The sequence below is a fragment of the Gallus gallus genome, chromosome 20 (assembly GCF_016699485.2).
Source record: "Gallus gallus isolate bGalGal1 chromosome 20, bGalGal1.mat.broiler.GRCg7b, whole genome shotgun sequence".
In the NCBI taxonomy this organism is placed as follows: domain Eukaryota; kingdom Metazoa; phylum Chordata; class Aves; order Galliformes; family Phasianidae; genus Gallus; species Gallus gallus.
In genome coordinates this window covers 3,202,861-3,229,923 of record NC_052551.1, presented here as the reverse complement: position 1 = coordinate 3,229,923, position 27,063 = coordinate 3,202,861, and the positions used below count along the sequence as shown (strand labels likewise).

Here is a 27,063-nt window from a genome sequence, read left to right as displayed (position 1 = left end):
GAACACATCTTCAGAGTTGAAGATGCATCACAGTACTTGATGTTATTGCATCAGGAATGCAGGTGCTTCAGTTCTTGATATGCTGAGATTTACAGCAATTGTGAACCAACAGCACTGGAGTTCCCTAGAAAAACACACACTGTTGTCACTACAGTTTTCCCTACAATTGCTTTTCTTCCTGCAGTACAGGGTGGATGCGTGGAGAAGCACAGATACCACCTTCATCACTGGGGGCAGACACAACCACCCTCTCTCCTGAGGCCCAAAACCAACGTAATGCCATCAGCTGTAGTTCTGGCACAGACTAGGGTGCTGTGGGAAGCATTACTTCTGAGCACTACAAGCAACACTGAGAACCCATGGCCTCCCAACTACCACTAAAAGACCCCACAATCTTGCAGACCACTCACTATCATGAGCTCCATCTACAACTAGCCATATCTACTGCCTATAATGTAATTCTTTTAATCTCAGTCTTTAAGATGCATAATTTGCATGCAGAACAGCTTATTATAAGTCTTCTCACAAGCAAGAAAAACTACAAAGTCACTTTGCACAACTTTCAAAGTTAAGAGCTCCAAAGGAGATGAATCCACTTATTTGCAGCACAGCCTCCCATTAGTCAGGGCCGAGATGCTTCCCCAGAGCTATTATGCAGCTCATACAGCGTGTGGGAATTGGTGTCAATTTGGATCGGTCCGTGTAATGGGTATCTGATTTTCCACAGTATATTTTAAGTGTAGTCAAACACCTTAAGGCCTCGATAGGTATTTTAACGGATCGAAAGAAACAAGTGAGTAAGGGCATTTTTGCCACCATTTACAGTTTAGAAGCTTTCAGGACACGTGTTTAATCAGAGTTGGTTAGGATTATGGCTGAGTGATTATTTATTGACATGTGCACAGAGGGATGAAAACAGAATGGGATAATTGGTTCCTTGCCACAGTAGCTGGCAATGGTTATTGACCATTTTTTTTAAACCTGGACATCATCCCAAATATGATGCTGTAGATGCCAGATGAAGATTTATGTTCAGCAAAAGTGGAAGTACATGCAGAGCTTTACATATGTGATTAATTCTTTTAATACTGGGCCAAGCCACTCCCAGAAACTCATAGTTGGGTCCTCCATCTGCATGTGCTACAGAGCACTTACACACACATATACATTATTTTCAGCAATCCAAGCAGAAAATCAAGTTGGCATTTAAAAAATAGCATTGCAACGGAGCAAATTCAAAAGCACAGCTAAGACACATTTCAGGCGCTTGGTATGAAGCAGTAATCACAGCCATTCTCTCTCACAGCCCAATATTGAAACGAGGGAAGAGCAAATGTTTGCTTTTTCTGAGAAGGGCGATGTTCCAACAGATGAGAGGTGTAAGAACTAAATATTGACGGAATGGGAGGACATGCAATCAAAGCAGCATAGGGCCTCCATCCCCACTGGGACTCAAGCAAAGCACCTTCCCGTCCTGGAACCACTCACTCTGTCAGCTGAACTGCTGTAATAATCCCATCTGAGGGCTGCAAATAGAGATATCAGGCTCACAAGAGAAGACCACAGGAAAAAAAAAGATGACTTAAAGATTGCCAGGACTCATCTGCTTCTACAACACCGAGTAAGGCTGGAGCTGACCCACCACCATTCAAATCAACAGATTTTCCAAGTATCTCGATGGGCCTTTGGAGCAAACCCTTGGACACAGCTGCTGAGTTAACACACAAGCCTTTAAATAAACCCAGATAATGTCTTCATATCTCCTCTGTGTGACTGAAGGTGACACCGCACCTTGAACACTGTGTTCAGCGTTGGGTTCCTCACTACAAGACATCGAGGCCCTGGAGAGCACCCAGAGACAGGCAGCAAAGCTGTGAGGGGTCTGGAGCACAAGTCTTATGAGAAGCAGCTGAGGGAACTGGGATGGTTCAGTGTGGAGAAGAGAAGGCTCAGGGGAGACCTCATCACTCTCTATAAATACCTGAAAGGAGGTGGTGGTGAGGTGGGGGTCAGCCTCTGCTCCGAGGTAACAGCAGTAGGATGAGAGGGAATGGCCTCAAGGTGCACCAGGGGAGGTTCAGGGTGGATATTAGGAAAGACTTCTCAGAAAGGCTAATGATGCATTGGCACAGGTGCCCAGGTGCAGTCTCCATCCCTGGAGATCTTCAAGAAACATGGAGACATGGCACTGGGCATGGTGGGATGGGTTGGGGTTGGACTGCATGATCTTAAGGGTCTTTTCCAAACTTAACAATTCCTTGATTCTATGAAGCTATATGTATGCAGGATTCTGCTGCTTACATTTTACCTCCAAGGAGCATCAGCGAAAATGAGACTGATCAGAAATAAACTTTTTTATAACTAAAGATTAACTTACTGACTCTACCCCAAACTTCCTATTTTAAGCATCCTTCTCCCTTCGATGGAAACTGCCAAACCCAAAAAGACACTTTATCACAAATATCCAGATCACAATCTTTTCCAGACTTTTTTTTAGCTCTGTATTAGCAAAGGAATTCCAAACAAAAGCACAGCATTTACATATGGGGTCACTAATCCAGTTCCCAGCTTCATCAGAAGAACTCTCCCAAGACCTTCCCAGAAGCATCTGTGCCCTCGGCTGCGTTGGGCTGAGCACACAGATGTAAACAGCTCAAACCATCATAGTTAGAAAATAAAGACACCAAAAATCCCCAGAATGTTGAAAAGTCGCAGCAGGAGAGGCCACACAGCTGTGTGAGAGCAGGGTCATTTCCTAGAAGCTTCCTCAGCAGAGAGCTCTAATTGGTGTGGGGAGTTCCAATGCACATTAATATCCTTCAGCTCAAAGAGAAACCCAAGAGCATTATTTCCCTCAGCCTCTGATCTGGGCTGAAATTGCAGGTTTTTATAGAGATGTATGCATGTTCTACTGTGCTTAAAGTGTTGTATTTTATATATTATATATATATATTTTCTACAGCGTAGAAAGTACTATTGGGGTTGGGCTGCATATGGAGCAGAGCAGCATGCCAAAACTTACTTTCAAAGTTCAGCTTTCAGCAGATTCCCAAAGCTAGCACAAATCCACTATCTTGCTATCAAATTCGGAAATAATTCTGCATCTGCAAGCAGACACCCGTTGGTAATTCTGATAAGCAGTCTGTGCATATCTACAACTTAGCACAAATATTAAGAGATACGGAGGAGGGTGCTGAAAAACAGACCTCAGCTGTACGTGCAAGGCTTTATCTCTATGCAAAACAGTGCTAGAGGAAGCAGTTGAGGAGCTGATGTGAACTTCTTTGCTTTAATACCTGCAAGTCAAAAGAAAGAAAATCAATAGATTTTAATTGTAACACATAGTAACATTTTGCTCTGAATTAAAGCAAGAAGTTCTCACGTTCTCTGCTAAAGAAAGCTCCCAAACAAGTGTTTATTTGGTATTGATCAAGATTTCTGTCATCTATATAGAAAAAGCTCTATTTACATTACGCAAGGTTGGAACTGAAAACTTTGTTTCCAACAGAAAAAAAACAAGCAAAGAATATAGTGAAAACTAATTCTTTTTTTTCCCCCCTCATTTTTCCCCCCACTCCTACAAAGAGTGTCTGGGATATAAACTGTATCTTCAACATAATTACACACCTCAGGAAATGCACTGCTGTCCAGGAGCCCCTGGGCTTCTTCAGAGCAGACAAACAAAAGCACACGCTTTAACAGGTTTTTGTTGCATTTTCCTTCCTTTTTTAATAGATGCAGTCAGTTGCAGTGGCAGGAAGTTAAACTAGGGACCTTAAAGGAATACAGCTCTGGGTAACCAATTAAAAAGACAGGAAAAAAAGCCTTAAGGAGTTTTAGAGCTAGAACTCTGAAACACCAGCTTCCAAATTGTAGCCTTTTAGTTACCTGATATCCCAAGCCCTTTTCACAGTTCAGTTTTCAAGAGTGCTGTCACCATGGGATTTCTGCACCCAGAAGCTGTGGCTGAGGCTGCCCTGAGCAGAACCCAGCAGTGGATGGTCAGAGCTCAGAGTGCTCATCCCGGCGTATGGGCTGAGGGAGCTCCACTCGTTCAAATAACTCAGGGCTCCAGAATCACAGAAAAAGCCAAACTAAGTCAGCAGTTCTCACCTATCCAACCCAAAGTAGTGTTTTCCTGCATTCTTACAGCATTACTCATTTTTACAACCCCTCCAGATCTCCTTTCATAGAATTGCCTGGGTTGAAAAGGACCACAATGCTCATCCAGTTCCAACCCCCTGCTATGTGCAGGGTCACCAACCAGCAGACCAGGCTGCCCAGAGCCACATCCAGCCTGGCCTTGAATGCCTCCAGGGATGGGGCATCCACAGCCTCCTTGGGCAACCTGTGCCAGTGTGTCACCACTCTGTGTGAAAAACTTCCTCCCAGTATCTAACCTAAACCTCCCCTGTCTCAGTTTAAGACCATTCCCCCTTGTCCTATCACTATCCACCCTCATAAACAGCTGAAAAACTTTCTGCCTCCCCATGCTTCCACACATCAGATCTAAGGATCCCTGAAGCAGCTTTACAGAGCACATCAATCTCAGGCCATTTATCAGCATGACTGACACGTGCCTCCCACCCAAACGCTGCTCAAAGCAGGAGCTACAAAAGCAGGGCAGTGCTCAGCACACAGACGTGCTCAGCACCGCCTTCTTCCCCCTCCTACCCTCTGCTAAGGAAAGGAGCTTTCTTTCAAGTCGGTGAAGAGCGCTCTTTGCAGTGCAAGTCTTCGCAGGGAGTGCTCTTAAATCCTCTGTAGAACAGCAAGTCACCAAGCAGATGAACAACAGCCCAAGCCCTCGCCTTCCTGCACCAGCACAGCTGGCAACAGGTCCTGCAGGGAAGCACACAAAGCAAAGCACGGCCTGGGATGCTCTGAGAAACAGGAACAGGACTTCTTTTACCAAAGAAAAAAAAAAGACATCCACCTTCACAGCACAGCAGCTCAGCAGGGGCCGTTTTTCCTCAGGACTTCATTCAGTCCCTCCTCCTGAGCTTCTCAAGTCTCCTCGTGCTTCACAACTTGCACCTCTGTGCTGCTATCTTTCCCTTTTACCACTCCTAAACAGGATGAGTGGCCAATATTACTACGGATTTCAAGTGCTAACATCACACAGAGACTTGCAGATCCTTCTATAGAAGGAAACTGACTTTGCCTATGTCCCATACTAAAGCGCTTGCTCCATCCCTGACACAGATTCAGACTATGGTGGCTTCTGGGTCTCAGCACAAGGAACAAAACAAGTGTTTGTGTAGAGCCAACAGCACCCTGACTTGTATCAGAAGTAGCACAGCCAGCAGGACAGAGAGGTGATCGTCCCCCTGTACTCAGCCCTGGTGAGGGTGCACCTCAGATGCTCTGTTCAGCATTGGGCCCCTCACTACAAGACAGACACTGAGGCCCTGGAGCACATCCAGAGGGGCAGTGAAGCTGCACTGAGGGACATGGTCAGTGGGCATGGTGGGATGGGCTGGGGTTGGACTGAGTGGTCTTAGTAGTCCTTTCTAATCTCAAAGGCTCTATTATCCTTGTGCTAGTCACAATCACGTGATATTAAGACAGGGGATTTGCTCTGAGCACAGCACTGCACAGAGTGTATGAAGCTCCCCAGAATGGGAGTAACAATGTGGAGTTCTCCAGTTCCAAGAAGATGGGACATCTGGGAATATTCATTGTCTGAGCAGACTCTGGTCTTTTAAAGACATTCTGAAGACACTGCTGAAGGCTGCTCTGATCCAGCAATGGCCATTCCCTAGCAAGCATTTCAGTACAAACCAAAGCCTCTCCAGAGCCCATGAAGAGCCTGAACAACCTTGGCTATCAGCTGGTTCAGACAAGAATAATGATAAACCAGGAGATCATTCAGACTCAAAGGAGGAGAGATTCAGCTATGCAGACTTTTAACCTCATGCTACATGCACAAGTCTGCATAAACACTTCAACCTTTCCTCATTACAGCAGCCGAGCTCATGGCAGACAGAGGCCTGCCCTGCCCTGAGGAGCTGTGCCTTTCCCTGCTTCATGCATGAATTCAACTGCTATTAAATGCATTTCCAACACTACTTGCAGTTTACAGACTACTGAAAGCAGGTAGCCAAATTCATCCTTTTGCAAATCATTGAAGTCAAGAAGATTGCTCCAAGGAGGCACAGCAGCAGGGCTATCAGTGCAGTAACAGCAACTGAAATTACCAATGGAGCCCTGCACAAACCTTTGGATATGAACAGCCATAGGTCAGCCACAGCTGCAATGATGTGGGTTGTCTGCATACTCACAGCACAGATGAGGAACCTCCTTCCACAGCTTTCTAGTCATGCCTAACACAGCATGCAAAAGCCCTGCCTTATTCCTACAAACATTATTATACAGTTCTACAGATGGGAACAAATACAAATTTTAAGTACAGTGCTGGCAGAAAAAGGACTCTCCGATGAACTTGAAGGTATCAAATAAGCAATGCCACTTTGTAGCAGCACTCCCAATAAAAGGGTTTAGTGAAGTTAAACCACAAACAGCCCAAAGTCATTCAACAGACCATAAAAGAGAATAAATCATCGATTTTTTTTTTTTTCCTGATTTACAGAATTCAAAGCACACTCTGAATTTATTTCTATGGAGCCAAGCAACCCGGGCAGCAAAGATGCCTCCAGACTTGAAGGAGGTCCAAGTAGGAGAAATCGCTTCAGGTCTGTAAAGGAGTAGAATTGTTCAAGATATCTTAGAAAAGTTACAGCTGCTAAAATAAACCACTCTAGAAATGTGCTTCACCAAATCTCTCTCCTTTTTTCTGCCGAGGGAATACATAAGCAGTATGTTTTTCCACAAATGAAGATATAATAGCAACTGACAGACCGATTATTACCTTCCTCTATCTACTGGACAGGACTGAGACAGTAAATCAGGACAGCCTAACTTAATATACCAACTTATTCACTGCAGCCAAATATTTGATGAAGCGCACAAATTGAAATACAATCAGACAAAAACCACCTGGGAAATTCTGTCCTATGTATCAATCATCTCCAATTAAAATCCTTTGTATACGTGTATGTATAAAAAAAGACAGTATGCAAGTCAGCTGAGAAGTACATTAAGGTTGCACACGGTGTGTGCTCATGCACTGTTGTGAGTCCAGCAAAGGGCCACAATGGTGACTGAAGGACTGGAGCATCTGGCATGCACAAAGAGGCTGGGATAGCTGAGCCTAGAAGCAGGAAGGCTCAGAAGGATCTCATCAATGCTTATAAAAACCCAATGGAAAAGCATAAGGAAGACTAAACAAGACTCCTCCCCACACACGTCAATGTAGGGGTGGTCAAAGAGTGGGACGCTGCCCACTGAGGTTGTGGCCTCCATCTTTGAAGATATGCAAAGCCCACATGGACACAGCCATGAGGAACCTGCTCCAGGTTGTGGCCCTGAGCACAGGGGTGGGCTGGGCCATCTCCAGAGGTCCTATCTCACCTCATCAAACCAATTCAGTTCCAACATCAATGCCATTTAATGCAATACTTGGATAACTCTTTATGTATACCTGAAATTGTAGGGAATTGAAGTTTTAGAACATTTTTAACTGTACACATTCTCACTACCCTCCGTAAGACAGGACAAATAAGAGGTGTTACTTCTCAGTAGTTTTGACAAAAAAAAATGAGATTCAGAAGTCCATTTGGATGCTGCTTTCGCTCAGGAAGGAAAATGGCATGTTTGAATAATACTGTGCTCCAACACTCTCAGACCTCTCTATTTTGTCTTAAAGTAAAGAAAGAATGACTTCTATCCATTACGAGTACCCCAATGCCTAAAAGAAATGCATTAACCTTTTCCTCTACAATAATCACACAGATCAGACAGAAATGAAAAAGACAGTCTCACCTCCAAAATCACTTCTTAACCTCTCCAGTGTAAAAAGCAAACCTCATCCACTTCCCAACATTTGTGTACTTGCTCTTTCACCATCCTTCTTAAGAACACTTTTCAGCTATGTGAGAAATCAGCATCTGCCTGCCTCAATGCCTCTGCCAGAGCACCATCCAGAAAAGCAAATTCCAGGGCCTGTTCACGATGGAGAGGTCCCACGTATTTACCCTGCAGATGCAAGGTAACCTTGTTCTGCTCATTCAGGCACTACTCCAATACACAAACCTCCCCAAGGCTGTTTGTAATGTCAATCTGACCAGCTGCGGGGAGGACAGGAGCACAACCATGCACGTGGGCACACATTTGGGTCAGGAGCTTGCTAATAAGAGTTTGCTTTTGCCTGAGGAAGTGCAACATCCATTTTGGGAGGAGCATGACATCCACATCCTCTAGCAAATCTCCAGTTCCTGTTGCTAAAGAGGTTGCACACAGTTGCAAACTCAAAGGAGCTCCCCAAAGATTATTGCAGTCTCCTGCAAACAACCCCAGTTAAACCATCATTTGTCTCACTTTTAGAGCCCTGTGTAGGAGACAAGAGAAAGCAGTTTGCTCCAGACCCCAACTTCTATTCTTGGCTACAAAAGGCAATCAGGACAGAGTTTAAAACAAAAACTGTCCAACGCTTAAGTTCTGGAAAACACTTTCTTCACTCTACCTGATCCAGCAGGTGTGCAGGTGGTGGTGGTGGGACCACCAGCTCTGCTTCAGCAGGCACACAGGTTTAGGGAGGGCCCATCGTTCCACTGCGAGGTGCTGTGTGCCACCCAGGGTGCAGAAGCAAAGCTCCTGGCAGGTAAACTGGGCAGCCCTACCAGTTTCATTCAACATGTGTTCTTGCACGTCAGCCAAGATCTTACCAAACCTCCTAGGGAACAGATCATTTGGTAATACTGGGAGATGGGGGGCCAGACTGAAGACACACTGCACCCATTGCTTTTCATCCTAATTCAGTGTTAACTAAGCTTCCCCTATGAGACAGGAAAGGAACATGCATGCCATTTACAATAGTTTGAGATAGGGAAAAATTTACTCAACCAAGGTTATAAAACAAGGCCAGGACAGAGCTTCAAGCAGAGGCCCTGCGTCTCCAAATCCCAAATCAAAGCATGACTGAATATTCATCTGCTCCCCAAGCATTACACAAAGCTGAAATTCCTGCGAGTATACAAATATGATGAAGGGCGCACACTTCCCAAATGGCACCATTTGGGTATGACATGCAATGGACTGCTTTGTTACCATGAAAACCTCTCATTACTGAACAAGGCCAAAGCTTCACTTCCACCTGTGAGAGCTCCTCGATTCTCCCAGAAACACAGGAGCATGGAGAGCTGCAACATGCCTACCTCCAAAAGGTTAATTAGCAGTGAGCTGACACAGAAGGCTGGGGCAGGGGAAGGGCTTGATTCATGTTAAGCCTTCAAATACACTTTCTTTACATCTTTTCCCCATGTAATTACACATACATTGCAGATAATGTTCTTGTACCCAATTCACCTCACCGTAGAGTGAGGATGTAAACACTTCCTCTTCCTCCATAATCTCCTTGGAATCAAAGTTATTATCTGAAGAAACAGCTATCCTAGGGAACAGTACTCAGTACAACAACTAGCGCCTCTGTATTTACTTTAATACAATAAAATGGAAAGAAGGGAGCAGAGTCAAAGACGAGTCCAAGAAAAGTATCATCCTGAATGCACAATACACCTGCTTTTCTCCACCTCATGCTATGCAGTACGCACCCACAGGGCAAAGTACCATCAATAAACTGCACTGTAAGTTTCCAGGCTGTTTTGAATTCCCATACCAAGAGAAATTGGTTGTTCCAAAGTAGATGCCGTTTCCAGTCACTGTCCCAACACACAGCCTTCCTTTCCTTTGCTGATTTGATCACAGATGAAACTGAATCCTCAGCAGCAGAAGCATCGACAGTTCTCAGCAGGAGATGCTAAACGGGGCAGCAGGGGCACTGCAGGCTGCCAGGGATGCATGAGGCAAACCAGCACCTGGGAGAAACAAAGCTGCAAGCTCCAACCGCAGGCCAGCAGCAGCAGCAGACCACCACCAGAGCTCTGCTCCCTGTCCCAACAGCACCACAGCACAGGCTTCCATCAAACCTCATCAAGTTTGCATTTCTAGAACTGGATTCTTTGAGAAAAAATCCTTTTTCTCGGAAGCAGCTCTTCCAACTGTTTTAATTATGGAATTTTTCTTACCTCCTTGCTCTTCTTAGCAGAGAGGCAGTGCAAGGGAGAGGAGAATTGAAAGAGGATTTCTAATAAATCCATTCACCTTTACGGCCTCGGAACGGGAGCTGTTCTGCATATTTATCAGGCGCACATTGGGAGCACACAGGCACACACCTGCTGCTGCAGCACATAAACACCTGGAATGGAATTTAACAGCACCAGTGGGCATTACCAGCAACACACTGGATGCAGGGGGAACAAATGGACGCTAGATACAGCTTGTGAAGAGGAGAGCAGAGCAAGGATAAGCTGGAAGCCTGAGGGTATACGAAGAAAGCAGAAAGGTGGTGGGTTTTTTTTTTTGATGAAACTCATTATTTGTTCTCAGCTCCGCAATAAAGTAAATACTGAGAAAAGAATAACAAAAGGGAATGGAACTGAAGTTAATTTTCAGGAGACAGAATATCCTCAAGTTGAGTGATAAATTACACAGCCCATTTCTCACCTCCTTTATTCTTTAATGCGATTCAAATAATCAATTCAATTTAATTGCAGCAGCGCTCGTTTTCCCCACCCAGCTTTCTACTGTTTCAAGTTGAAGTGAACAAAGCACAGGATGACCTTAATTGCACGTAACACGCTGATTTTGATTCAAACAAGTATGAAATGATTGCACCGTGAGACATCACGTAAGAAATGTTTGAGATTTTTGTCTCTAATCACACTCCATCCCAGTCCGACTGCCTGCTCACAGCTCAAGCCTAAGCCACACCACCACCCTGGGCAACCCTCCACAAAGAAAGCAGCCCTATGCACAGCTCACTGTGCAGCTACCCAAAGCTTTGCTCACACACCTGCTTGATAGACTCAAGGCTGACACTGCAAAGCAAAAAAGGAGGCAGGGTGCTGTGCAGGTGAGCTCACGATCACAAAGCATCAGTAGAAGCCCCTGCCAATGCACTTGTACGGTCCCAATGGAGAAGTCCCCAAATTTCTGTCCAGCTCTGGTTGCTGATGGGCTTCCCCACCTCTAAGCAAGGCACCAAAAAAAGTACTATTATTATAAACAAAAAACCAAGCTTTCTGAAGGTTATTAATTACCCAGCAGAAAGGTCATCCGCAGAACCCTGTATCAGCCCTCCTGTAGATCCAGCATTAAAAGAAGAATAATTACCTGATCCCATACTCTTTTCCTGCCATAGGACCTTTTGGTGTTCTGTGCAAAAGATAGATGGTACTCACTGAATGAGCAGCTATTCAATATTTTGTTTTAATCTTATTGTTAGCTGCATGACCCCATGCATTATTTACTGCACGCTATGCAAACTGATCTCCACAGAGAGAATTATTAATTTCCTCTTGGATTTCTCTACAGCTATAGAATTTCTATTCCTTCACAACCATGCACACACACGTGCTCAGCAATGCCCCACAGCTCCTTCTTTGGCTGTTCCTGCTTCAGGGACTCGGAGATTAAGGGAAGATAGCATTAATTCTGTATCCCCTCTGTGAAGCACCCAAGGCTCTTCAGCATCCCCTGGAACTTGTACCAGCCCCACAGATGGGAAACAGCACCACTGATTCCAGCTGCAGCTATGGTTTCTTAAGCTCTTTAGATATCAAATCCAGGGTGTAAGAATCAGGTCCCAGCAGGGTGACAGCCAGCCACCAAAGCTGAGCTTTGAGAAAGTTATCCAGAGACACTGGGGAGGAACTGGGAGGGGTACGTGATAGACAGCAGCCAATTATTTTGTCCTGCCTCAATTTTCTCAAGCAAAAGGGCTTCCACCATTTCCACTGGGACACAACTCCACAGCCTCACAGACCTGCAATAGGGCTCTCCTAATGCTTAAAGTAAATTATGCTCTCGTTTCAGATCTCATTCTATTACCCTTGGTGCACATTAAGTAACTCTCCCTTCCTCCTCCTTTCCTCCCAGGTACTCTCCCTGTCACAGCTGAGTTCTCAGCTGCAGATCTGGGAGTTAAATATATTTAGATTATATACCCAAGCATTTAGATGTTGTACTGAGGGGCATCGTTTGGTGGGGAAATAATGGTGGTAGGTGGATGGTTAGACTGGGTGATCATGGAAGGTCTTTTCCAGCCTTGCTGATTCTATGTCTCTGTTCTAAAAGAGAATAAGTTGTTGGTCATTTCCAGATCCTTGCAATAGTTTGTCACTCTCAGGAATAAGATGATGCCCAGGTACATTCAAGGCAGGAAAAAAATCAAATCCCAAGCACATAGTAAAGGCAGAACATCTGACCTGCTGCTTAAGTACATCACACCAATTTACTTGCTTCTTTTCAACGTCATTTCAGTCACATGAAAATATTCTGTCAACAGCCAGCCCTCTCAGACTCCCAGCATTGCTCTCCCAGGTCTCTCCCATCCAACTCAAAGTAACTCTGCACGAATTTTCTCCAAATCCATATTGCAATACTGCAGAACTGCAGTTTCCCAAGGTTGGGGCAAAGTTTCTGCCTCCAACTCATAACTTTGAGAACCTGATGTTATTTCCCCACTTCACTATCACTAAGAACAGAGGAACCGCTTCCAAGTTTCTCCTGAACTTTAATGAGGGGAAAGGACTTCTCTTACCACAGGAGCTAGAGCAGTTCCACTGATACAGGCACAGGAGCCAAGAAAAAGCCTCTTCAAAAACAACAACTACAAAGAGGAGTGATTTTAATGTGGGGAACTGCTGAGTGACCTTCAGCCAACAGCAAGACTTGGTTCCAGAGCATTACATCTCAGCCATTTGCAGAAATAAGTCTGTGTTCTTGCTAGAAGAGCATCAAGTGCAAGAGTAAAACAGACATCCAATGCAGCTATACTCAGTATGCCAAGTGTTGACACTAAAAATGCAAAGAAATGTAAATAAGTACATTAGAAAACATTACAAACTTTGACACGCTGAAAAGCTTTATAATAAAAGATGCAAAGCAGAGACTTGACTTTTAAAAGGGCTGCTTCTGCTGGGTAGGTTCATCTAAGGACAATTAATTATACTTTCTTATCTTCGCAGGCTCTGGCCTTGGCAGTCTCCAGAGTTATCCCTGTGCCAACAGAGACAGCGGTTGTTTATTTCCAAGCTTTCCGCTTCTCTGAGTATTACAACCACATGTGGTATCTGTTAGTATATAAACCATCTCCCGTCCTCAAATCATACAAATACAGTCACTACTTCTCCAAGAGACCCTACCTGTTACAAAGGCAGTGCATTGGGAAGCTGAGACATGGCTTCTACCATTGTAGAATATGATAGTATTAATATGAATATTCATTCAAAGCAGAAATTCCTTTAAAAAAAAGTATAGATGGGACTCCCTATATGGCTTACTGAAAACTTATTTTGCACTAAATTACATGGACTTTTTTCCCTTCCAATTCATGCTAGGATGTTTGAACCCCGAGAACAGCAGAACTGCTCATTTCAGAACAGCTGTTCTCCTGCAAATCGATTTTCATATCACAGTCGTGGAAACTTCTCAACTGGGCTTAGAATTGACGAAGATTTTTCTCCCCCACAGAAATTAAAAGGGAAGGTCCAACCCAGCCAGGCAGCATCCAAGCAGTCAGCTGTGGCCCTGGCAGCAGCACTACGGTGTGTTTGTGTGCAGGGGGAACAGGAGAGACCTGTCTGCACTGCTGGCACACGGACAGGCCGGCACTGCCTCCTTCCTCATCTCTCTCGCAGGAAACCCAGCCGCCCTAAAGGGAATGAAGTCAGCGCTGGCAACAAAGCCCCGACCCAGAAGCTGAATTTATCAGATTGCATCCTGTATAATTTCCAAAAAGCAGCTTTTTTTCTTTTTCCTGGAAGGAAGGAAGGTGCAAGGAGAGGCAGTTGGCTTCAGCCTTCTGATGGACGTAACTTGTGAAGCATAACTGTGGGTGCCATGCACGATTCCAGGGTACCTGGGTGCTGCTGCTGCTCTCTCAACCAGCTCAGTACAGGCAGTAAGGGGTAACAGCATTTTGCAAGATGAACATCAGGCTTTGCTTGCTGCATGCTCATTCTTCCTCATTAAATACGCCATAAATACAGTGGCGCTCACAGGAAGAGATCTCTAAGTATCAGTCAGAGAGTAACAACAGGGGAAACTTGCTGCTGTCATGTTATAGGCTCTTAAAATATTAAGTGATTGGCAGATGTAGCAGTGAAACTTGCACACTCTTCTAAGCAAACACAGAATGGTTTGTTAATAAATTGAAAGTGTTCTCATCAGCCTGGGTTGTGAAGAGAAGCACAACCAGTTTGAGAAAACACTACAGTGCAATTGAGGGAGAATAACAACAAAATGCAGCAGCCCACGTTCTGGCCTAAGGGCCAACTCTTTAGGAACAACAAGCTCTCTTCCTAGCTGGCAATTAGCTTAAGGAAAGGGAGAGGAAAGGCGATGGCAGCGACAGCCATCAGAACCTGCAAGCAGCAGCCAGCCGCTAAGCTCTTTCATGCCTGCTCCCTCCCCAGCCCCATCCCAGCAAGTTCCCTTCACCTTTCATGTCTCATTTCATGCTTCTTCCCTTCCTCTTCCCCCTTGCAACCACCCCATATCCACATCCAGCAACGCCTTCTCCTCGAGCATCCCCCCCCCTCCCACCGATGTCTGTCAGCAGCCACCATCACTGCTCCCATTTCTTCTCTGCTTTTACAGCTTAGAGATGAAAACCTTCAGAGTACAAAAAAATAATGAGCCCTTCTGCCTCTGCAGCATGTAACACAGGTGGCTCTTTGGTTATTTCAGAGTTGTTAGGCAATAAAGCAAGCACATTAAGTTTAAAAGAATAAAAAGGAGGGGAAAGAGGACTTCATTACGAAGACGCTCACTAGGGGAGAGGATCTGACACCGGTACAAACTGACAACTGCCCACCAAGTAGGAAGACAAGCTTCTAAACATCCACCAGAGGCAGGCCTTCCTGCCCACCACGGATGCATGCACTTGCAGCTCTTGGAAACAGCCCGATTTGCATGGACAGCATTACAGGTAGTCCACACAAGTTCATACTGCTGCTGTTCAGGCCTTGAGAACAAAGGAGTAAGATTTAAAAATAATAATCTTTCATCTACACATTTGAATTACCGCCAAGACATGGAATACTTCTACAAAAACCAACTGATTATGGTGGAAATACACAATGCTCTACAGTTCCATCAACAACTGCTTCTTTTAGGGCGTTTAATTGACACCTACAGGAAGAGTGAGGCTTGGGCTGCCAGCACAAGGAAAGGACATGTTGACAGAAACCTCTGTTTAGGAGAGAAGAGCCATCAAGTGCAGCAGCTCCCCATCTTGCTGACAAAGTGCTGCTTATCCAGTAAGAACTGCTGCAATTCCAGCAAGTATTCCTGCAGGAAAATAACCCCCCCTCCATAGCAGCAGAACTCCATTAATTCCCTTCTCCTGACTTCAAGCCCTCCTTCTGCTGGGCAGTCACAGCCATGCACACTTACACCAAGAGACACTTGTACCATCTGCCTTCATCACAGTCATAAGGAAAGCTGCATGGCATGAATAGAATCCTCAGCACGGTATTTTTATTAAAACAAAAAAAGGAGCCTGACAGCACTCCACACACAATCACTATTTGCCTATTGAAGCCTTTCTTCCCACTTGCAAAGGTCCATCCTCCATCGCTGAGGAGCTGGCCTTTGAATTGATACTCGGGTAATGGAGATGCACTCATACGGGTCATTCAGGTAACACTGACAAATCCAGCAGTACCAGAGTCAGCAAAAGCACAACGTTTCAAGGTGAATAGCCCCAGTACAGTTCAACGGCCTATTTCTGCTCAAGGAGGTAATAGCATTTTCTTCAGATTTGAGAAGGACCGATCCCCAACGTAAAAATGGATGAACTCAGGATTGAAGAGCAGTTCTCTTCCTATTGTCATCCTTCACAACTTTGCAGAGGACAAGCAGCAAGTCAGCCCTCTCAACACAGCTGTGTGAGTACTGAGCCCAGAGCTGCTTCATGAAAGCATAAAAACAGCTCTGGTTTCCCAGCCACTCAACAAAATCACTATGTGGGACCAAAGCTGAGATTATGGCACTTGGAGGTGATGCTGGCAAGAAACATGAAAACTTAATAGGAAGGACTTCCAGAGGTACATTGGCCAGAAAAGGGAGACTAAACAGAATAGACATCCTTAACCCACTGACAAATAAGATAGGAGAACTAGTGACAACTGACATGGAGGAGGATGGAATTTACACTGAAGTTAATGCCTGTGTGTATGATAATGAGCTTGACTTCTGCAAGGCCTCGGACGTGGTCCCACACCACATTCTTTATACTGAGATGAATGGGCTCAAAGGGTGGGCTATTCAGTGGATACAGAATTGGTTGGAAGGTCACAGCCAGAGAGTGGTGGTCAAAGGCTCTATGCCCAGGTGCAGGCCAGTGATGAGTGGTGTCCCCAAGGGGCCATTCTGGGATTAGTACTCTTAACGTTTTTATCAGCAGCACAGTCAATAGGATCAAGCGTACTCTCAGCAAGTTTGCAGACAACACCAAGCTGAGTAGTGTAGTTAATGTAATAGAAGGAAGGGATGCCATCCAGAGCAACCCAAACAAGCCCCAAAGGTGGGCTCATGTGAACGAAGTAAGGTTCAACAAGGGCAAGTGCAAGGAGTTTAACTTATATCTGGGATTTCCCTGATCCATGTACAAACAGGGAGAAGAACTCCTTGAGAGCAGCCCTGCTAAGAAGGACTTTTGGTTCTGGTAAATGAAAAGCTTAGCATGAGCCAGCTGCATGTGCTTGCAGCATGGAAGGCCAACTGCATCAGAGGGCCATGTGGCAGCAGGATGAGGGAGAGGATTAGTGCCTGATTTAGTGGTTAGCCATTCTGCCCACAGCACAGAGGTTGGAACTAGGCAGTCTTGGAGGTCCCTTCCAACCCAAGCCAGACTATAACTCTATGATTTTAAGTTAGCACTCAGTGGGAGCTGAGAGGTGCAGGCACAGCGCAGCATAAGGTCGTCAAAATGAAAACAATTTAGAAACCCAGACACCACTATTTGTCAGCAACTTCAGCACAGAACATGGAGGCAAAACCCTGATCCTTGAGCAGAAGTCAGATCTGTGACAGACATATGTTGCAAATACTGCAAAAAATAATTTAACAGGCTGCAATGAGACTATCTTTCCATTGCATAGGTTCACACAGACTGGACATAACTCAAATGTAGTTTATTTCTACTACTCATAGTACTACCTGAAAGATACCTGATAGCAACCCGCTAAAGCAAATAAGACCAGAACGTTTACTGCCAGCCTCACCTCTTCTGCAGCAGTCTGGCTGCATGGGAGCTGCACTTGAGATAGGATGGGGCCTTGGGCAGCCTGATCTGGTGGGGGGCAGGCAGCCCGTGGCAGGGGTTGGGACTGGGTGGGCTTTAAGGTTCCCTTCCAACCCAACCATCCTGTGATTCTATGCTGTCTCTTGCAGAACATGCCATGCCCTCTCATCCAGGTTGCACAGCATCCAGCATCTCTGAACCACGGTATGATGGATAGGATGTATTTACCAGATATTAAAAAACAAACGGCTCTGATTAAATGATGTATGGTCTGATTAAGACACGCGAATGATCTCTTCTTCCATCAAGATAGATCATCCTTAGAGCTGGCAATAATGAACACTGGAAGCAATTGCACATTGGTCACAAACGGACAGCAGGATAGGGCCAGGTTGTACAAACCCCTTAATGATGCTGCAACAGTGAGCAAGCAACATCCAGGAGTAAGAGGTGACACAGGACCAGGGAGGTGACGGGTAAATAAATTGCATTTTGCCTCCAAAAAGCAAGCATCACTGCCATGAAACAATACCCAAGCAGTGCGAGGCAGCACAAATGCCACCACACCATCAGAAGAAAAATAGGAGAACTGTAAAATTCAAGTGCCACCAGAAAAAAAGTGACTCCTGTCCAAACACCGTGGTTTAAATGAGCCAAGTAATACTGCCCATAAAATGCTCAGAAATGCCATAAAATCCAAGTGCACCACATTCTTCTCAGAAATGAGAACACGGAACCAAGCAGCATCAATCCAGGAGAGCTCTCTGGGACCAACCACCAGGTGACGCAGGAGGCTCTGTGCATTGCAGCTCCCAGCAGGCCATCACAGCAGTGACCTCCACACGCCGCTGTTCTTTAAGCTCTCTGCAAGGAGAGCCTTGTCTACCAAAAGACCTACAAACATTCTTGAAACTTCATTGCACGTCATGTCTGTGCACTACAAGACACTTGGGAAACACTCCGAAGCGGTTTCCATACTAAATTAAGAAGTGTCTCTCTAAAGGATGCATGCTTCATACAGAGATACACACACACTCCTGCTGCTCTTCACCCAAATACCACGAGTTTTTATGAATGCCAGCTAAGCTCCAGTATTTCTACAGTGAAACAGGCGAGCAGTGCTCTTACTGCTCCCAGGAGCCAGCAAACCCACCCCATGCCCAGCACACCTCAGCAGTTGGGTTTCCCACACCTCTGTCACATTTGCACACTGACAGTATTTCAACTCAGGAGTTAACGTTCCACACCTCTGCTTTATGCTCAGCACTTCCCATTCAAGCAAAGAACCCATCCATGTATATTAGTTTACCCCCATTTATAAAACTATAATGGCTATTAACGGAAGCATAACCACCATTATGATGAACAACAAGCTTAAAAAACCCCTCTAAACACAGAGAATGAGAGACACGTTAATCCTGGGCTGAAAGCTATTCAGGGGGATTGCCAGCGCAGTGCTGAACTGATCAGTTTATTTCTTTTTTTCTCGTCTCCACTTAACTGGATTTCATATACAAAAGTAGATGTTCCCATAAGGAACAGCCCCCCATCGCAGCTGTTTTTTGGGAGGTTCACGAAGCCTCAGACCTACATCTTCACCACCACACAGGTTTCCATGGCAACAGATGGCGGTGCCTTTGAAAAAAAAAATACTATTATATTCTAGAATAAGTATCCCAAATCATTCCTGCTATATTACCAAAAGCCGGAGCACGTGGGCCTGCGCAGAGAATTAGAAGCTCTATGAAGTACCATTAGATGAGAACAGCAGAGCTGGGGGACTCTCAGAAGGGCGATGGGAAAGAGGGGCTCTGCATGCATAGAGCCAGAACTGGGATCCACAGACACCTTCATGCACAGCGACCTTTCACAGCCACGGTAAGGGAGGCAGCTTCGAGTCACCTTCTTAGTATTAATTATTTATTAGAAAATAAATCAAAGCAGCCAGGGATGGAAAATAAAGTTGAACTGTAGTGCGAACAGCTCCCCAGCGAGAGTGAAAAATGATTATTGAGTTAAATGGCTGCATTGTTAACAATTGCCACACTGAGTAGCTTACTCGGAAAGATCCATTTTTCACTGCCAATTTACTGACATCGTGGATTTCGTTTCAATTAACTCCTGGGAAATGAATTCATTCCCCCCCCCCCCGATCCTTCCAGCTCAGTCCCTCACCCCCATCTCCTCTCCCTTTGATCCCCAGTCAAACCACAAACCATCCAGCGCCGTAACTTTGTGATGGGCAGCAGCCTGAAAGCAAACAGCCACAGCTCAGCGCCAGGGAGCGATCCCACAGATAAACGAGCAGAAGAAAAAGATATATCAATAAAAATGTAAAAGAATGATTGACACTGACATCAGAAGATGACCAAGTGCCCTGAGGGCCAGGGGAACAGTCCCAGCACAAAGCACTGGGCAGTCCTCCCCCCCCCCCCCCCCCCCCGGTGCCTTTCACAGCTGCAGATGAACTTCAGTGTCCATGTGCTCCACTCTCTGGTGTTAAAAACACAAAGGGCTGTAAGTGAAGTGCACCGCAACCAGCAGGATCTTCCCTGTAGTGGGAGAAGAGCTGCACACGTGCTTTAGGGAAAGCATCCTTCTGTAAGGAAAGTGCTTTGATTTGAGCTCGTACAGAGTCAGCAGTCACTGGAATTACCTGCTGCTGCCTTATAGAGTCACAGAATCACCAAGGTTGGAAAAGACATCCAAGATCACCCAGTCCAACCATCCCAACTGCCACCGATATCTCCCTACTAAACCACGTCCCTTAGCACAGCACCTACACGTTCCCTGAACACATTACCTGCTCTATGGGAAAAATAGAGGACCTGAAGTAGCAGTCGGCCCCAGAGCTGCCCAAAAGTTCAGCACCCATAAGCACGCCTTTGGTGGTGAGCAGAGCTCACACACAACCCAAAGCGACTCCTGGGGGAACTTATAAATAGAACACAGAAATTACATAAGGAAATAAATGTCAGCCTGCTCCCTCAGTACGGAGCCGCACACTCCAAGTAGGAGGCAGCCAGCAGCCTGCTGCAGGGCTGCAATATCTCCAGTTTCACACGTTGGGGATAATGGAAAGAAGCAGGTAGGAATTTAGCGCTGTTCCGCCTCGACTCGTGGCTGTGCTGTTTGTTAACGCAACTGTTGCGTCGGGAAATAAACGAGAAGAACACCAACTCCTCGCCCAACGGGTTCCCAGCTCCTCTCCCCACGGGTTTCGGGATGTCCGACCAGCGGCTGCCGAGCAACGCGCCGGGCTTCGGAACTCCATCACAGCGCCACGGCAGCCCATAGTTATGGGCACAGCACCACCCGATGGGCGATGCGGGAACGCGCCGTGCGGGGACCGCAAACCCCGCCGAAGCGTAAGAGGCAAAGCGGGGCCGGGCAACTTTGGGCTTCTCCTTTCTCCCCCACAGAACTATCGGCGATGCGGACAGAGCGCACAGCGCGCCGCTCCACGGCGGAGCTGCAGCGTAAGGGGAGGAAGCTCTCCTTCGAGTTCAGTACGCGCGCAGCTCCGACAACATGAAAAGCAGCCCCTCTCGATCTGAGCAGCAAAGAGCGCTCTGAGATAGTTGAGATGGTTAGGAAAGCCCGTGGTGGTCACTATTCCTGCAAAACCGACACCCAAAGCCAAACGCATCGTGGCTTTCTGAAAATAAGGGTTAGCCGGATGCTTTCAGTAAGTTCACACGTGCTTAGCTCGTATTATATTGCCATTGCCCTCAATTTCAAGCGTTTCCTGCCCCTAAAAAGTTCACCGCTTTCACTGAAAAGCCTCTTTCCAAGCACCCGGCTCAGTGATTCATCAGAAGGCGCGGATCTCACCCCAAGTGATACAACGCACACTGAGAAACCCAAAAAACACCGTTGGAAGAGAAAGGACAGAAACAGCCCCACGTATCACTCACTCGGGGAAGAAGCTCCGTAACTGGGTTAGACTTCCCGGCTTCCTAATAACTCTGCGGCTATGTGCAGTTGCCTAGCAATGTCAACACGATGCCGTGGTTTTGCCAAAGCACTGATAGATTACAGCATCCCCTCTGCCGAGCTGGGGGCACAGTGCCTGCCCAGCCCTCCCCATGCCAAACTTTTCCAGCCGTGCTGCACCGAAGGTATTCTTTAAAGGCATACATAGTGCTGACTGCACGCTCAGCATCTGCTGCTCTGCGAGCTAATTCTCTTTTAAAGAAGAGAGACGAAGTCATCGAGGCTCTCAGTCTTAAGAAAAACCCACCACTGTTTGAGAAGCCAAGGCAAGCTGCAGGTGTGGAACCCCATCTCCAGCACTGAGATTCATCACTATTATCACTATTAAACAACAAGGGGAATTTTTATCTCCTATAAAATCTTCCTGGTCTGTATACAATCAAAGCTGGAAAAACTAAACACATCAAGGCAGGAAAGGGTAATGTTATAACTGTTTATTGTCCAGCGTTAGAGGGAAATTGCAGTTAGACTGTTTCATATTGAAATACCCAAGGGAAGAGCCAAAACTACGCACACATCTTTTCTTTCACCTACAAAATGGCACAAGAGAAGAAGCCTGCACCTGTCGTCTCGAAGCCATTCAAACTATGCCTAAAGGAACTTGGAGGAGGGGGAAATAGCAGGCTGCTATTAATGTACACATGCCAGGGAGCAAAGTATTCCTTAACACAGAGCCACGGCGAGAATGACAGCTGGGAAGGAGCCAGCCTGAACGGCTTCCCGGGGAAAGTTACTTGAGCAGCGAGAGGAGAAGGGGGGGGAAAAAAAAAAACGTCCCCAACTCCTGGAAATAACGCGAAACGCTCCTCCGAGCCGAGGAGCAGGAAGGCAGGAGCCCTCCGGGGCCGCACCTCCTCCCGCAGCCCGCCCGGCTCTCAGCGACAGGTCTCCAAGTCCGAAGAGAAGGATGCGACGCTCAGCCCTCTCCCCGCACAACTTCCCGAGCAGCCCCGGCCCGCGGGCACCGCCGTGACCCCTCCCGGGCCGAGCCGAGCTCTCCCGGCCCGCACCGTGCCGAGCCCGCTCGGGGCCGATCCGCCGGAGGCAGGGCTGAGGCTGGAAGAGTTGAGGCTGTCGGGGTTCGACACTCCGCGAGAACCGGGCATAACCCTCTCCGCTCTCACCTGGGAAAGCCTGTCCGTCCGCCTCGTGCAAAAGCCGCAGGAGCAAGACGATCGCGGCGAAGCCGGTCATCCTTCCCCGGAGCGAGCGAGTTCACCGCCCGCCCTCCCCGCTGCCGCCGTGCCGCTGCCTCCCCGCCGCTCTCCCCCGCATCGGAGCTCGGGCGGCGGCGGCGGCCCCGGCAGCCGGAGCCGCGGTGCTGCTCGGCGGAGCCGCCGAGTGGCGGCGGGGAGCGGGGAGAGGCGGGCGGAGGGGACCCCCCCGGCGGCTGCGCCCGCGCAGAGCCGCCCCGCTGCCCCGCCGAGGGGCACAGCCCGGCTCCCCCCTCCTTCGAATTAAAAGCCGTCCTCCGTCGCGGCTGGCGCTTTTTCCCCCCCCCCCCTCTCTTTTTTAAAATCCCGTTCCGAGCCCAGCTGCGCACACCACGATCTCCTATCTGTAGCGGCTGAAGTACAGCATCGTGCGAGCAAATCTCAGGCTCCCGCTCCTGCCCGCTCTCTTTCTAGCGGGGATGGAGCGCCAATGCAGCGATGTGCGCTCAGCGGGGCCGGGGCAGAGCCGGGAGGAGGGACAGAGCGACCCCTCCGCCTGGGGAGGGGGGGGTGGGAAGGGGGCGGCGAGGGCTCGGGGTCCTTTGTCAGCAGCTCGCTGGGCGGCTGCCGCTGAAAATAGTCATTTTCGTCAGTATTCACTTTTAAGAGAGTTAACCGCTAAAGACCGAGCCACAGCACGCAGCGCTGCACACGGGCTGCGTACGCAGGCAGACGCTGCCTCGAGCAAAATACTAAAAACAAAATCGCTTTCCATAGGCAACTTTACCGAGAAAATACACTTCATAAGCACAGAATCGGGACGCATCAATATTGATCAGCCACCTGAGCTGGGGTTTGCATAGGAAGGGGGAAGCTATGACCACCTCGCCCAGGATAAAACGAGTCTTTAATCATCAGCACAACAGGAGATCATCTGTGACAGTAACTCAACTTCCCCAAGAAATTCCAGCAGCGCTACATATGCCTTTCCTCTGACTGCTTTAGGTTTAATAGAACGCTGCTTCCTCATTAAATTTAATACTGCTCTCAGTGTCACTTAATCTCCTCTCTTTGTGCTTCCTCTGGCACACAGAGCCCATTTCTCCCTCTGCTCCCAGTGCACGGTGGGTTCAGGGATGGGGTGAATGGGGTCAGCCACTCCCAACTACCCCCAGCCCATGTTAGGGTGGGAGACCACCCTGTGCAGGGCAGCAGGACTGTGGCACACTGCAGGCAGCTGGGATGGGGCACCGGTAAGCAAAGCATTCATCTGGTGGCCCCTCCAATCAGCTCCCCACAACAGGTAGAGGAGACTCCTCAGGTGAGGAGGTTTTAGCACTACAGCATCAAGGTTAACATTTGGAAGTCACCACTGAAGTATTTCACATTGCATTCCTGGTTTTGTCAATCACAGACACTTCAGCCAAGCATCACCTAATGGAGGCAACTTCAATTTGCTGCTGGTATCCACCCGCAGCCCCCATGAATTACACTGCTGGAAGCAAAGACAGTAACATACCAGCACAGTAACAATGGGCCCAGAACAAACCAGGGCTCACAACAGTGTTCCAGCTTTTCAGTTTCTTACCTAACTGCATAAGACTATTTCCAGCAATACAACCTTCCTCCATGTACCCAACAGAAAGACTTCCGAAGAGATGAAATTCCTCTTTCAAAAGAGAAGGTAGTTCTGCAGAGTGAGTTACACTCCTCAGTGCAAAAGGGGAGAGACAGCCCCCACCCTTCTCACTGTCACAACCATACAGCACTGTGGCTCCATCAGCACACCGTGCTCATGGGGCAGGATCACCACACTGCAGATTTGGTGATGCCAGAGAGCAGACAGCAATGAAGTCCAGGACAGAGCACAGCACATTAACTAAAGCTGCCCCTCTATGGTATGGCACCTGTTTCCAATTTCTTCCCTCCTGTGCCTGCCAGCCCATAGGAACAGCTTCTCCATGACAAGCACTCTGGAAGTGAAGTGTTGAAGTAATTGCCATTATTTAAAAATAGATACAGAGCTGAGTTGCACTGGTATTGAGTATCTCTATCCAGAGAGGAGTTTGAGAAGGTCTGAGCACTGTGCTCAAAACTGAAGGCTCTGCCAGTCCAAAACAAGCCCTCCAGCCAAGGAAATGCAGTCCTTTCTGTAGGTGTCAGCATCACTTCAAGAATTATGGCATGCCACTCTCTTTTGCTGAGTAAAGGGACAATCACATAAACAAGTATACGACTAGAAGCATAATGTGAAAGCAGAGAACACAATGGCAAGGAGACAGAAAATGTCACCATCCAAGCAGCCTAAGTCACAGAAGCAATCCAGCTGGTAAAGCATGAGCAGGCAGAAACCACACAGAGAATCCTGCATCAACATAAAGTGCTTGGACAATAAGAACAGAGGCTCAAACCACACAGGGTGAGTGAAATAGTAGCGATGGGTAAACTGCAAAAGCCAACCCTACATCAAGTGATCATCAGTTGTCTCCATATAAATGAAATAAAAGGAAGAAAAAAGCAAGCGTGCAGTGTGCATTCGGAGCAACAAAGTTCCATGAACAGATTTACTGAGGTCTGAGGAGCTTTGGGAAAGCAAAGAAGCTGAAGACTTTAAAGGAGGGGTGATAATGTAAGAGAGAGAAGTCTGCATCATAAGCAATGCAGAGGAGAGAAGGTAGGATCCCAAGAAACTGACACTTGACATCCAGAGGTGCAGAGCCAAACATCAGGGTGAACTGACATTCAAAGGACTGTCCATCCAGAACCACTTTGCTGTAAGAAAAAGGAGAAGAGAAGATGCGCAGTGGCTGCAGTGAGGACAGGAGAAAGTGGAGTTGCACAGAGATCGGCACAAAAGAGCTGAACGCTGGTGTAAGTATTTTGGTTTGACTTCTGATCATTAAAGTCAGTGCAAATTGCAGAATAACGCGCGGTATCCATACTGAACACTGGGAAAGGGCTACGACTGGTTCTGGAGCCACTCAACTTCAACAGCACACAAATTAGTGTGAGACACTGAAGAAACAAGGTTAGAGCTGAACAACGCAGGTTGCATTACAACAAGGATGTTCTAATGGAAATAGGCTGATCAAAAAGCTTACCAAAATGGTCTGTTCAATAAAAAGCAGCATGGTCAGGTCAACACTAAAATCATGACTTCACCAAAACATCTGATAGAACGGCACACAAAATCCAGCACTACCACTAAAGAAACACAGTGAGACTCTGCCCTAAAAGAAAGGTAATGGAGCAACAGGCTGCAAGCAGAGGCTGCAGAGACACAGGGTTAACAGCAAGGCTCTGTCAGTCTGATCAAGTTTAACTCTCATAGTAATACCCCTGGTTGTCTCTTAATGAAATACACCGATGACACAAAGTCAATAGGTATCACTAATGCAAGGATTGAGAGCAGTGACAGAGGATTGGATGTATAGAGAAGGGATGAAATCCAGCCATAAAAAATATATATATATATATGAAGTTGCACTCCTGCAGCTCAGCAATGAGGAAATGTGCTGCAGAGCAGGAATGGGTCACTGAAACAGACACAGTGCAGTGACTTTACAGCCAGGGAAACCCCCGAGCTTCAAACAGGGCCATGAAGTGTGGTTCAGTGCTCAGTGACTGAGAGGAGGAGGGCACGCCGTGCACCAGCACTGAGCAGCAGTAACACACACAGGCTGTGGCCTCTGCAACTACTGCAAGGAATTAGAAGCCCACAGAGTGGTCTCACACTAAATCTTTGAGCTCACGCCCTGTACAACATTACCATGTCAGATTAGCAAAAGAGGAGCTGTACATTAATTCCATCCTGGTACTTATTATCGCAGCTTGTCTCACTGTCACTGATGATTCAGAGCAAGGTCCGAAGTGGCTTAAAACAAGGAAAAAAAGGAAGAAAAGGAGGAAAACATTGCCATAAGTTCCGTAGTTTGCTCCAGCCTGTCAGTCAGGGCTCATTGGCTGCACAGAACCTCTCTCCCCCGCTGTGACAGATAAGGAAACATAATCCTTGCTTTTACTCACCTGCAGATGGTACCTTTTGCCCCTGGAAATCAAAGTGCTGAGCAAAACGCGACATTAAATGCATTTAACCTCCGAGGAAAAAAAACCTATCCGGACAATCAGCTCGTGGAGCCGATTGAATACGTTTGTTTTTGAAACGTTTAATCACCGAGTCGGTCTGCAAGCACCCCAGCCTGCTGCGGGTTGGAAATAGAAGCGTGCTCCTATCGCACGCAGCATCCCTATTGCAGCGGGAGTCGGGCTCAGGCATGGCCAGGCTGCTGCTGCCCCCCATAGACAGCACGGCTCCTAGGAGAAAAGGAACGCTCCGCGACCACGTGCTGCTTTAGAGACAGGAAAAAGCATCTTATCCGTGTGCTCCTTCAGTAGTGCACTGGGCACGAAAACACAACCGCAGCTCCCTGAGATGCTGCAATTATGAGCGACTCTGGAGGAGCTCTGTTTTACACCTGCAGC

The 27,063-nt window shown here is 47.1% G+C and overlaps 1 protein-coding gene across 8 annotated transcripts in view; it reads right to left on the bottom strand.

The window, feature by feature from the left end:
- PTPRT (protein tyrosine phosphatase, receptor type T) overlaps window positions 1–22,766 on the bottom strand; it is a 432,923-nt gene extending 410,157 nt beyond the window's left edge. For all 8 annotated transcript variants that reach the window (XM_004946992.5, XM_040650803.2, XM_040650804.2 and 5 more), the window contains exon 1: window positions 22,552–22,766. In XM_004946992.5, coding sequence (XP_004947049.1) covers window positions 22,552–22,621 — 70 coding nt within the window. In that variant the 5' untranslated portion in view covers window positions 22,622–22,766. The remainder of the gene's footprint in view (window positions 1–22,551) is intronic.
- Window positions 22,767–27,063: the final 4,297 nt, after the last annotated feature.